The 13,623-nt window shown below is 47.1% G+C and overlaps 2 protein-coding genes across 3 annotated transcripts in view; both read left to right on the top strand.

The window, feature by feature from the left end:
• Nucleotides 1-1,079, top strand: part of LOC307217787 (DEP domain-containing mTOR-interacting protein-like) — a 40,991-nt gene extending 39,912 nt beyond the window's left edge. The window contains exon 8 of one of the 2 annotated variants that reach the window (XM_079979674.1): nt 816-1,079. In XM_079979674.1, the coding sequence (XP_079835800.1) occupies nt 816-941 (126 nt within the window). In that variant the 3' untranslated portion in view covers nt 942-1,079. The remainder of the gene's footprint in view (nt 1-815) is intronic. The other variant, XM_079979673.1, reaches the window with a different exon arrangement.
• Nucleotides 1,080-9,742: 8,663 nt separating this feature from the next.
• The window catches only part of COL20A1 (collagen type XX alpha 1 chain), a 145,240-nt gene continuing 141,359 nt past the window's right edge, over nt 9,743-13,623 (top strand). The window contains exon 1 of the mRNA XM_079978869.1: nt 9,743-9,841. The gene's annotated coding sequence lies outside the window, so the exon portion shown is untranslated. The remainder of the gene's footprint in view (nt 9,842-13,623) is intronic.

Raw genomic sequence — 13,623 nt, 5'->3', positions numbered from 1 at the left:
GGGTCCCTTCCAACTCTATGACTCTATAGGAAGTCCCTCAGCAGGACCTGAATGCCATTCATTTGGCTGAAAGCCCTTCTGAGAAATTTTGGACCAGCACTAGTCAGAATGGAGACTGAAAGCTTGCCTATATCTGAGATGCTTTGGCTGTTGTGCAAAGCTGGGTGGAAGGAGCCTCGTTGCAGCACCTGGAAGCTGATGGATGAGTTGTCAGCTGATCGCGGGAAAAGGAGCTGAGTGAATTTGACAAGCAAATCCTCTCTGTCTACTCGAGCACGAAAGGCGATGGGTGCCACCTGAGAGCACTCAACCCAAAATAAATGGCTTTTGAGCTCCTCCTTAAGGATCAGCTCCTTTGGAATGAGGGGAGCCGGTGGCTCTGCTACTTAGAGGCTTTATTTATTATTTTATTTTATTTGGAGAAAGGAGCGGCTTATACAAATGCAGACTTTGGTGGTTTGTGGGGGTTTTTTGGAGCTAAAGAGTTTCTTGAAAGACTGCTTCTATCAGATTAGGCATGTGTATAAGATTTTGCTTGCGCAAGACTTTCTGAATTTTCATTGAATTTCACTTCTGACAGAATTTGGTGGCTTCTCCGGAGAAGTATTAAATCTCCCTGAGAAATCTCCCTGCTTTTTGTGAAATGATGATGATTATAATTCTTCTTCTTCAATTATTATTATTATTATTATTACCCACCCACCTGGCTTTTCACAGCTCTGGACACCCCCACAGGTACTCCACCTGATTGAGATCCCCTAAAAATTCACTTTTAAGAAAAATGTGGTGTAACTTCTTCTTTCCCCTCCTTTTAGGTCTGCCAGTTTGTCTATTCTGTGAACGGGATGTATGTCTTACATCTGGACTATCAGACCATTAGCAGCCTCATCATGACTGGACCTCGAACTCTTGTGCTGGAGATTATGGAAGCCACTGAATGAGTGAAAAGGCCACACGTTGATTTCCTTTTCCGCAAACCCACAACTCCTTGCCTGAGACCACCAACCAGATTTCACGTGCTGTGGATGAGACGATTGATCTAAGTGAATCCTCTAAACCCAGAAGGGGCTCAGCGTTTCCCCTTATGCCTAATAAGGAGGTGGAACATATCCTTACTTACTAATACTTACTTACTAATAAGGAGGTGGAACATATCCTGAAGATGCCAAGGCGGTGGGGGGGGGGGTTGTTCTTTTTTTGAAAAGCTGGGTCTTGAAAACCCAAGGAGTCTCTTCACATGGAGAAAAGGAGAGGCGGGATTCTTTTTTAAAAGAGTAATACCCAAAAGCTCATTCAAACAGCTTCTTAACACCATAAGAATGTTGCCAAAGCTCAGTACCATCCTCTTTCTCATAGTGCCTCTGCCTACCTTAGAGAAAAGAGCAACTTGCTCACTAGAACAGATAATAATAATAATAATAATAATAATAATAATAATAATAATAATTTATTATTTATACCCTACCCATCTGGCTGGGTTTCGCCAACCACTCTGGGCAGCTCCCAACAGAATATTAATAATAATTTTAAACAGCAATCAAACATTAAAAACTTCCCTAAACAGGGCTGCCTTCAGATGTCTTCTAAAAGTCAGATAGTTGTTTATTTCCTTTACATATGACAGAAGGGCGTTCCACAGGGCAGGTGCCACTACCAAGAAGGCACTCTGCCTGGTTCCCTGCAACCTTACTTCTCGCAGGGAGGGAACCGCCAAAAGGCCCTCAGTGCTGGACCTCAGTGTCCAGGCTGAACGATGGGGGGTGGAGACGCTCCTTCAGATATACTGGACCGAGGCCGTTTAGGGCTTTAAAGTTCAGCACCAACACTTTGAATTGTGCTCGGAAATGTACTGGAAGCCAATGTAGGACTTTCAGGACCGGTGTTATAAGCTTTTGGTGGCCAGTCACCAGCCTGGCTGCCAAATTCTGGATTAGTTGCAGTTGACATATCCTTGTGTGACTTCATAAAAAATTATTCTTTTTCCAGCTGTTCATATCATGTGTGCAGGCAAAACAGAAGTCACCCACTGGGTCCTCCTGGATAGAACCCTGCAGGTAGCACTGGCAACCAAACATTGCCGTGCAAAATGGTTCTCCTCATTGTGCTTGCCAGTCCACCCAGCCATGCCCTCCTGCAGGTTACTCCATTCCCTTCTCCTCAGTTTCCCATAGACTAGGATAGCTCAGTTGGTAGAGCATGAGACTTGGTCTCAGGGATGTGCGTTTGAGCTCCACATTGGGTGGAAGATTCCTGCATTGCCCTAGTTGATCTTTGTGGTCAAGTCCAGTACTACAATTCAATTTTCCCCAACAGTCATTCAGCATTCTGTGGTACTGAACATGCATAGCCCTTATTGGGCTGTGTCTTGACTGTTCAGGATGATTCCCACCCACCCAAACTCTGGAGTTTCTTGCCAGTGTGGTGTAGTGGTTAAGAGCGATAGACTTGTAATCTGGTGAACCGGGTTCGCGTCTCCGCTCCTCCACATGCAGCTGCTGGGCGACCTTGGGCCAGTCACACTTCTCTGAAGTCTCTCAGCCCCACTCACCTCACAGAGTGTTTGTTGTGGGAAAGGAGAATGTTAGCCACTTTGAGACTCCTTCTGGTAGTAATAAAGCGGGATATCAAATCCAAACTCCCCCCCCCTCCTCCTCCTCCTCCTTCTTCTTCTCCTCCTCCTCCTCTTGTTTCTTTGTGGCCCTGTGCTTAACTGCAAATGCTGTTGGCACAAACCAGTTGAGTTTGCTGTTGGAGGGAGCAATAACACTTTGCACCCATGCTTCAGGGAAAGAGCAGCCAACATGGTGCCCTGCAGATGTTGCTGGAGCACAACTCCTATCATCTCTGGCCGTCGATCATGCTGGCTGGGGCTGATGGGAGTTGAAGTCCATCAACATCTGGAGGGCCGCAGAACGCTCACACTTGGCTGTAGGTTGCCATTTTGACTCCAATTCTTTTAAGGGCTCCTATGATACTCTGAGGGACGCAGGTGGCGCTGTGGGTTAAAGCCTCAGCGCCTAGGACTTGCCGATCGAAAGGTCGCGGTTTGAATCCCTGCGGCGGGGTGCGCTCCCGCTGCTCGGTCCCAGCGCCTGCCAACCTAGCAGTTCGAAAGCACCTCCGGGTGCAAGTAGATAAATAGGGACCGCTTACCAGCGGGAAGGTAAACGGCGTTTCCGTGTGCGGCTCTGGCTCGCCAGAGCAGCGATGTCACGCTGGCCACGTGACCCGGAAGTGTCTCCGGACAGCGCTGGCCCCTGGCCTCTTGAGTGAGATGGGCGCACAACCCCAGAGTCTGTCAAGACTGGCCCGTACGGGCAGGGGTACCTTTACCTTTTTTATGATACTCTGAGAGGTTGGAATCTCTCAGATCAGTGGTGCATCAGAGACCCTGCAGTATGCATGGTCTACTCTGAACTGTTGACAGAGTCGGATGCATCTATTAGAGGTTACCGCCCACACACCTCCGCTGCACTTTTCTGCTAGTGTGGTGGCACCTCGGTAAAACCACTTCTTACTGTTTGTAGCAGAGTTTTCTCCGGAGGCAGAAGACAAGAACAGGAGTCATATTCAAATTCACAGTCAAGAGTTTCTTTATTGCTTGACTGGTTGCACAAGCATTTCTGTTACTATTGTATACAGGCTATTTACATTCCTTCTTGATCTCTCCAGCATGGTATAATCTCAGTCCAGTAATTAACAATCCTGACACAGCAAAACTCACAGTATCAGCAGCACACATTGTCTTACTTCCAACCTTGTTGTCAGTGTGCGTGCTGACAGTGTGTGTGTGTGTGTGTGTGTGTGTGTGTGTGCTTTCTTCGTGCGCAAATTGCAGCCTGCAACTTCCTCCCTTTATCTGCACCCCAAGCTGACACCAATCTTTTTTTTTTTTTTATAATAATTTTTATTCGTTTTTCAAACAGATAACAAAAGTACCACAAAACAACATAATTTCCAACTGATCGTTTCATACCCTTCTTTCTTATGACTTCCCCATACCTCCCCATCCCTGCATTCTTGTTTAGTGATTCTTTAGCAACCCTTAGGTCCATTATCTTAATTCCCTTTCATAAAAGTTCCTTTAGTTTTTTTTGATTACTGCTGCAATTTCTTTACCTCTTACCCCCTGACATCTTAACATTCGTCAATTTTACAATTGTTCTTGAGATATATTTTAAATTTCTTCCAGTCCTCTTCCACTGTCTCTTTCCCCTGGTCACGGATTCTGCCCGTCATCTCGGCCAGTCCCATAAAGTCAATCACCTTTGTTTGCCATTCTTCCAGAGTAGGTAGTTCTTGCGTCTTCCAATACTTTGCCAGTAGAATTCTTGCTGCTGTGGTGGCATACATAAAGAAAATCCTATCCTTCTTTAACACCAATTGGCCAACCATGCCCAAGAGAAAAGCCTCTGGTTTCTTAGGAAAAGTCCACCTAAGGACCTTCTTAATTTCATTATAGATCATTTCCCAGAAAGCTTTAATCTTTGGGCAGGTCCACCAAAGGTGGTAAAAAGTGCCTTCAGTCTCATTACATTTCCAACACTTATTGTTAGGCAAATGATAAATTTTTGCAAGCTTGACTGGGGTCATGTACCACCGATAGATCATTTTCATAATATTTTCTTTTAAAGCATTACATGCAGTAAATTTGATACCGGTGGTCCATAACTGTTCCCAGTCAGCAAACATAATATCATGACCGATATCTTGTGCCCATTTAATCATAGCTGATTTCACCGTTTCATCCTGTGTATTCCATTTCAACAGCAAGTTATACATTTTTGATAAATTCTTAGTATTGGGTTCCAACAGTTCTGTTTCTAATTTTGACTTCTCTTTCTGAAATCCTATTTTTCTGTCCTGTTTAAATGTCTCATTTATCTGATGATAATGCAACCAATCTCGAACCTTAGGCTTTAGTTTCTCATAACTCTGAAGTTTCACCCTTTCACCATCATATTCTAAAATTTCATGATATTTTGGCCATTTAGAGTCCATATTAAGCTTTTTTACTTCCCTAGCTTCCATTGGTGACACCCACCTAGGGGTTTTACTTTCCAGCAGATCTTTATATCTAATCCAAACGTTATACAATGCTTTCCTCACAATATGGTTTTTAAAACTTTTGTACACCTTTACCTTGTCATACCATAAATATGCATGCCAACCAAAACTATTGTCGTACCCTTCCAGGTCCAAAATGTCAGTGTTCTCAAGAAGTAGCCAGTGTTTCAACCAGCAGAAAGCTGCCGATTCATAGTAAAGTCTTAAGTCCGGCAGGGCAAACCCCCCTCTATCCTAAGCTGACACCAATCAAGCCTAGAGTGCCTCTCCTACACACTAAAGAAAATTCTGGAACCCTCTTTAAAGCTTCCAGGAACTTCTATATGTTTCTTAAATAATGTTTTCCTAACAGCATCCATGCTGCCTGCCTCTGAAACATTTTTACAGTACTGCTGATCTAAAGGCATGTTCCCTGTAAGAATCACCTGACTCTTTTTTCTCTGTATATAAAGCTGACTGTGGCTTCTTCGGCATTCCAAGAAAACATGAATTCTAGGGTGCTCTGCACACTTAATAAAGGTTTTCCTCTTCTTCCGCACAAAAACCACATAGGTCTTACTCATTGGTTGTGTGGTGGGGTGTGTGGTCTAAACACTCTGCTTCTTGGGCTTGCCGATCGGAAAGTCGGCAGTTCGAATCCGCACGACAGGGTGAGCTTCCGTTGCGCCGCCCCAGCTTCTGCCAACCTAGCAGCTCGAAAGCATACCAGTGCAAGTAGATAACTAGGTACCACTGCGTCGGGAAGGTAAACGGTGTTTCCGTGCACTCTGGTTTCTGTCACCGTGTTCCGTTGTGCCAGTAGCAGTTTAGTCATGCTGGCCACATGACCCAGAAAGCTGTCTGTGGACAAACGCCGGATCCCTTGGCCTGAAAAGTGAAATGAGCGTTGCATCCCATAGTCGCCTTTGACTGGACTTAACTGTCCAGGGGCCTTTTACCTTTTTAACTACAGACAGGGGCGAAGGAAGGAGAACTGCCACCCAGTGTGGGATGTCGAGGGGCGGGGCAAACCACTATGTACGGCGCATGCATGCGCGCACCCTATACGAATGGTGGCGGGATCCTCAAGCACCGTACGGACGGTGGCGGAGGGTGCAACTGCGAGTGGAGGATCCTCCGCATGCAGCTGTGGCAGCGTGATGGTGGCGGTTTGCGCTGCCGTGCCCAGGAGTGGTGGGGGGAGTCTCCCACGGGGTGCCTTCTTGTCACCCCCTCAGAGATGGCAACCGGGGTGGGCGGCCCCCTGCCCCCTTCCTCCGCCACTTCCTACAGATGTGTTTATTTACATTCATTCACAGTTTGCAAGAAATATTCCCAGTACAGTCGTACCTTGGCTCTCAAACGCCTTGGCTCCCGAACAAATTGGCTCCCAAACGATTGAAACCCAGAAGTGAGTGCTATGGTTTTCGAAAGTTCTTTTGGAAGCTGAATGTCCGACGGGGCATCCGATTGGCTGCAGGAGGTTCCCGCAGCCAATCAGAAGTCGCGCTTTGGTTTCTGAGTGTTTTGGAAATCAAACAGGCTTCTGGAATGGATTCCGTTCGACTTCCAAGGTACAACTGTTCTTGGATCACAATATTTTGTCGCTGGGAAAATGTGCTTTCTTCCCCAGGTGTTTTGCGGTATATACAACCATATCAGCACTCTGCGGAATGTGGCTGTGGATGTCAGGAATACCATTTCTGTCACGACTGTGACACTGATGAGGGTGAGCAACACACAGTTCTCTGATATGCACATGTGTGCATGCACACACACGGCTTATCTGTCCTGTTTTGGTGGCTGTCATTTAAACTTCAGAAAGGGAACATCAGCCTGGCCCAAACTGACTATGTGTGTCTATACCTCACTGCTTTGGGTTGTACCCACAATGCTAAACATGCAGAGCTCTGCCTCTTCCTCTCCTCTCACACCTTCAAAATCTGCTCCAGAGGCAGCAGCAGAGCATATATTCGTGCTCCTGAGGGCAGTGGGGTGCGGAGGGTGCCCACCCAGGCACGGGATAGCCACTCGGGTGCGCAGAGAGGTCACACACCCTGCAGCCAGGGGCGGAGCAAGCCGCCCATGGGGGAGGAGCAAGCTGCCGATTGCGGACATTCAGCGCACCACCCTCCTCCCGCAACTGCCAAATGTCACCCCCCCCCCAGTGAAGGCACCTGGGGTGGCCCGCCCCCACTGCACCCCCTTCCTCCGCCCCTGTCCAGAGGTGCCCTCCAACCCTCTGAGCAGATTTTGAGGGCCAAAGGGGGGCAGTTGGCTGCAGGGAGAGGAAGGGAAAGTTCCGTTATGCAAGCTGAAGTCTATTTCACAGTAGGAAAAACATTTGCAACGCAATAATTGCAATGCAATAATTGTCTAAAATGCATGATCTAAAACATAGTGGAAAGTATGTTTTGGGTTTTTGTTTTTTAAAATCTTATTTAGAGGCTAAGTGTTCTTCCACCTGTGCCACTTTAGTGCAATAGCGCTGATGGGGAAAATGGATGTTTTGCTTGTAAGATTATTTGCCCCTGGAGTCATGAGTGACTGGGATTAAACAAGGTGCAGACACGACTGCACACCAGTTCAGCCGTATCAAAGAGAGAAGCCTTTCAAAGATGTAGTAAAACGACGCCTGTTTTTTATGGCGGAGATATCAAATCTATTGATGTGCAGTTAGTTCCTCTCCAGGATTCGGTTCTGTGTGTTTCATGCCCAAACATCAGTTTATCCCCAGACCATCACAGCTCAGGGGAGAGATTAAGAACGTAAACACTGCAATCTGATATTTCCCTGGAGCATGTGTGATCTCAATGCAAATTGGCATGGAGGTTTACGATCCAGCTCCTCAATTGAGGTTTGAACACCACCTCAACCCATAATTGCTTTTAAAGGGTTTTGTGAAGAAGAAAACTATATTTTTTGCTGAGGTGTCTCAAAAATTCTACCTTGCTCATTTTCATTTATTTATTTATTTTTGGTTAATTCTCTAAGCGCTGTGTGTTCTCCCTGGGGGTTTGTGGGGTTTTTTGTTTTTGTTTTTAAAAACTAATTGTCAATCAGGGCAATGGTGATTTGCCTCACACTTCATTAGAGGGAATATAACTTTGTACAGTTGTGTATCTGAAGAAATGTACATGCACACGAAAGCTCATACCAAGAACTAACTTAGTTGGTCTTTAAGGTGCTACTGGAAGGAATTTTTTTATTTTGTTTTGTACAGTTGGTTCTGGAGTCATGGTAGCACCACGGGCTGATCCACATTTACCAGCTGGGCCCTGGTATAGCTCAGTCGGTACAGCACATGGTTCTTCATCACTGGATTGTGGGTTCAAGCCCCACATTGGGCAAAAGATTCTTGCATTGCAGAGGGTTGGACTAGATGACCCTCCTGGTCCCTTCCAACTGCACAATCTTCCACGACTTTTTTGCCCTGCTCTTTCTGAGCGCCACAACCCCAGAGTCGGTCACGACTGGACCTAATGGTCAGGGGTCCCTTTACCTTTACCTTTTCCAGGCACCGTGGGTGGTGCTGTGGGTTATACCACAGAGCCTAGGACTTGCCGATCAGAAGGTCGGCGGTTCAAATCCCCACGACGGAGTGAGCTCCCGTTGCTCAGTCCCTGCTCCTGCCAACCTAGCAGTTCGAAAGCACGTCAAAGTGCAAGTAGATAAATAGGTACTACTCCGGTGGGAAGGTAAACGGTGTTTCCGTGCGCTGCTCTGGTTCACCAGAAGTGGCTTAGTCATGCTGGCCACATGACCCGGAAGCTGTACGCCGGCTCCCTCGGCCAGTAAAGCGAAATGAGCGCCGCAACCCCAGAGTCGGTCACAACTGGACCTAATGGTCAGCGGTCTCTTTACCTTTTCTAGGCACAGGTCCAAGCATTCGGCTTTTTGCTACGGAGCTTTCCCCACGGAAACCTACTCTTCAGCACTCAATCGGAGCAAACGTGAATTCAGGTTTTCCTGAATTGTTTGCTCTGACTGACTTTAAAGAGCAGGTTTCCCTGGGGAAAATCCCAGAGCAGAAGAAAGAATGCTCAGACACAGAGCTTTAAAGAGTGGACCATGCTTAGAAAGAGCATGGTGCAGAAAAGCCCTAACAGAAGAGTTTGGGATTTTAGGTTCTCTAGGTTAAATAAAAATAATCTATGTGATGCACATTAGATTAGTTTTCTTCATTTTCCTCCATTCTCTCTCTTTCTCTCCCTCCCCCCTCCAGCTTCTTCCTCATGTCTTGCTCCTCAATGCCTCACTGTGCCCAGATTCCCCACTGCCTTTAGACAGGATTGTCTGCCACACCCCAATGAATAGCAAATTCCACCCGACACCATCGGCTCAGAGCCTGTGACCCTTGCCTGCCTCTCAGAGTTCGAGGCCTGCTGAATTTTCATGAAGGGCCTTTTCAGGAACTTGAAAGGAGCGCTTGTTAAAAATTCATGCCCGAAGATCTTCTGCTGGGTAATGATCGAGCGTCATTTCCCGTTTTGAGCAGATGTTATAATAGCTGCACTAAGCAAAAGCGTTTGGGGTGGAGGCAAGCGGGTTTTTTTTTTGGGGGGGGGGGAATGCTTAATGGCTCCTGGGAGGGAAATGTTAGTGCCTGGCCTGGCTTGACTTGCAATTCCCAAGAAACAAGGCAGCTTGAAGAAGGGCATAATTTAACAAGAGAAACTGCAGCTGGTCCCTTGGGCAGAGAGCAAGCCCATCTTGTTCCCAGTTTCACCATGATAGTGTGCCGGTCCCGTGGGCTAAACGAGAGGCATGGTCCGAGTCCAGTCCGAGGTTGAAGGTGCAGTATGGAGGCAGTCCATAAAAGTTGAAGCTGGATGCAGGTCAGGTAGTCGGGTGAGGTCAGGAGCTCTGACAGGAGAGCAGGACAGGGTTCAGGCAGGAACTGACAACCAACAAAGTTGCTCCTGCAACTTGGGACTGAGGCTGCCTGGTTTTTATCTGCTCCCAGGCACAGGGTGGCCCCGATCCTCAGGTGACTCGCCTCTCCTGGCCTGGAGGCGAGCACTTCTCCTATGGGAACTTAGTTCCCTCCGCCTCTCTGCCCTGAGCCTCTGTAGCTCAGGAGAGGCTGGAGGGTTACCGGACCCAGAGGCAACCTCACCTTCCCCTGATGGGGCTGAGAGTGGAGCACCTGCAGGCAATGGGTCCTCCATCCCCTCAGGAGCCAGAGCAGACTCAGCTGGAGCCCGCACCTGAGGACCCAGCACAGGTAAGGACCCTTCAGGCTCATGCCCCAGCCCCGGCTCAGCGGGTTCTGGAGGTGGGGAATTCCTTGCAGGCTGGGATCCCTCAGGTTCAGCATCTGAATCCAAATCCCAGGCCATCACAGATAGACTTTGCACGCCAGCCAATTGGATCTGGGTCCCAACATCAGTCTCACACCTCTGCCAAGCTTTGGAAAGCCTTCCTGCCTTTGGGTTTTTCCAAGATTCCCATGTAATAGAACCATTCATATTTCCCATGCTAGCCCTCCACGAATAGAAAATGGATTTTTAAAAAGTACAAAACGATTTGGAGTGTTGATGGTTCTTGTTGACATCACTGGCACTAGCCAAGTGGCACTGTGCAAAGCCAGCTTCTGCCTTAAGCTTTGCACAACTGTTACCCACTATCACCCTTGTTCTGTAGAATCTGTGATAAATGCATTAATTTTAAGGAATTTATTGCCTTCTAAGACCTTGCAGGAACAGGTGAAAATACCCAACCCATTGCTCCTGTGGTGGCGCTGGACCCCAGTGAGGCTCTCTCATTTGATTAGGACCCCCAAGCTGCTAGCATGGATGTGAGGAAAGGGGAACCCGTATTCACATGTGGTGGAGATGCACCAGAGTTAACCAGTTCTGGGTTTGGATGCTGAATTAGTCTCTGGTATAAGCAGCAGGCTTTTGGTCCCAGACACCACAGTGGCATTGCTCTTTGAAGATGAACAGAACTTCTTGGTGCACAATGAAGAACTAGTGTTGCTATTGTTGCCAGTTGCTCAGATGGAGGTGGCCAGACAGTGGAAGACAATGCAAGAGCCGCCTAAAGAAAGGTGGGAAGTAGCTTTCAGAACATTTGACTTATCACAGTACAGTAATAAGAGATGTTGCTAAACATAAACCTGGCACTGTATGGTGGTTGTTCTTCATCAGCTTTCTTTACAGAAATCACCACCCATTATCAACCCCAAAGTTGACCCACACCCTGCTAGGGAGAGGCTACATCTTGGAAACTAGTTATAGTGTTATAGAAATTAATAAATATAGGAATTTTGAATATTTGGGTTGTGAAGGGAAAATACAAGCTGCAGAGGAATTCCTGGGCTAACCTATGCAAAAAGACTTAGTCCTAAGTAAAGGCAAAGGGACCCCTGACCATTAGGTCCAGTAGTGACCAACTCTGGGGTTGCGGCGCTCATCTCGCTTTATTGGCTGAGGGAACCGGCGTACAGCTTCCGGGTCATGTGGCCAGCATGACAAAGCCACTTCTGGCGAACCAGAGCAGTGCACGGAAATGCCGTTTACCTTCCTGCCGGAGTGGTACCTATTTATCTACTTGCACTTTGATGTGCTTTCAAACTGCTAGGTTGGCAGGAGCAGGGACCAAGCAATGGGAGCTCACCCCGTCGTGGGGATTCGAACCGCTGACTTTCTGATCGGCAAGTCCTAGGCTCTGTGGTTTAACCCACAGCACCACCCGTGTCCCTAGTTGGTCCTACTAGGGCCATTAAGAAACAACATAGGGGCCTTTTGCATTTCACCCCAGCACCAAGGCTCAGGTGAGCAACATTGGAAGACCTGAGTCATGAGTAGCTTAAGTCTGGATCGCAAAATCACTGTGCTGGTTGCCCGGTTCACAAAGCCCACTTGGACCCCAAGTACCTTGAAGATTGCTTGATTCCTGCACCTCGTTCACAGATGGGGAATTCCAAGTGTTTCCCTACACCCCTGGGGTTCAACTGGCTTTCACTAGAGACCAAGCCCTTAGAGGGCAGCTCTTGCCCTCTGGAACTCCCTGTCAGTAGAGATTCACCAGGAACAACCCCTCCCTTTCATAACCTTTTAAAAACTGGATTGTTTAGACAGGTCTTTGCAACATGAATTTTTAGCCAATAGTATTTATTGATGTTTTAGTGATGCTTTTACAATGGGCTTTTTGTTTTTTTTGTTTTTTTGTTATTATATGTTATATACTGCCTTGATATATATTTTGAGTAATGAATGTGCAAATAAATAAATAAGATTACCCCCTAAATCACAGGAATTTTGCTTTCCACTTTCTGGGTCAAAAAGCCAGAGATGCACAATGTGACTTCCATCAAGCCACAGCCAGCATGACCAATGGTCACAGGGATGGTGGGACTTGTGGGGCAGCAACTTCTGGAAGACACCATATTGGGTTCTATAGCACCAGTGCCTAAGGCCACCTAAGAAATGGGTTCCCCATCAGGATGCCCTCCAGAAGTTGTTGGGAGGGAGTTGTAATTCAAAACATCTGGAGGATGCAGACAGCTTCCTAGCAGAATGTAGCCAATGTCCCGAAACTGCTGCATCACCCATTGAAAGGCTTGCAATCTAGACTCATAGAATGGTACAGTTGGGAGTTGCTTCAAGTTCATGTAGTCCAAGCCCCAAGTGCAATCGCAGCTGAAGTATCTCCAGCAGGTGGCCTAATGACCTCTAGGTTAGATTACTGCAATGTGTTGCCTCTGAAAACGGTTCAGAAACTTCAGCTGGTGCAGGATTGGGCAGTCAGGTTGCTCAACTGGGTAGGATGGTCTGAGGAGTGCTAGATTTACATATAAGCTAAACAAGTTATAGTTTAGGCCCCACTCTCTTGGGGGCCCCAAAAAATGTAAAGGGGGGAAACTGGATGTACATTTCCAAAATATAAGATAAAAAACAAATAAAATAAAACCTACATACAGCAACAGAGTCTTGTGTTGTGTAGGCTCCTATGATGTAAGTAATGGGCTCCGCCTGCTAGCCTGCTCCCTAAAATATCACTGGTTTGGTCATTTCTATATATAGGGTGCCTACATTCTGCATGGACTGGTTGCAGGGCAAAATGTGAAAATGGCTTTAGATACCTATTAGGTCCATAAATTAACATATAGCATATATTCAGCACAAAAAACAGCGACAATTTGTTGTTGACAAAGGACAGCTGGACATATAAAGGGCCCCATTGCCTTCAGTAGCTATGGGCCTCATCAATCCTAAATCCGGCCCTGGGTCTGAGCATATGACCCTGATTCTGGGCCGACTACACTGGCTACCAATTAGTTCCTTAAACGGCTCAGGGCCACAACACCTCAAGGACCACTTCTCATAGGAACTGACCCAGACTCTGTGATCACCATCTGAGGCTCTTCTTTGTGTATAGAATAGAATAGAATCATAGAATCATAGAGTTGGAAGAGACCACGAGGGCCATCGAGTCCAACCCCCTGCCAAGCAGGAAGCACCATATAGAATCATAGAATCATAGAGTTGGAAGAGACCATCCACGAGAGGTCCAAAGTGAGGCAACATGAGAACGGGGCCTTTTCTGCAGTGGCTCCCTGTCTGTGGAATA

This window comes from Podarcis cretensis (assembly GCF_951804945.1).
Source record: "Podarcis cretensis genome assembly, chromosome: 6".
Lineage (NCBI taxonomy): Eukaryota > Metazoa > Chordata > Lepidosauria > Squamata > Lacertidae > Podarcis > Podarcis cretensis.
The sequence above is the reverse complement of the archived record's forward strand: the minus strand, read 5'-3'. Positions and strand labels throughout refer to the sequence as shown.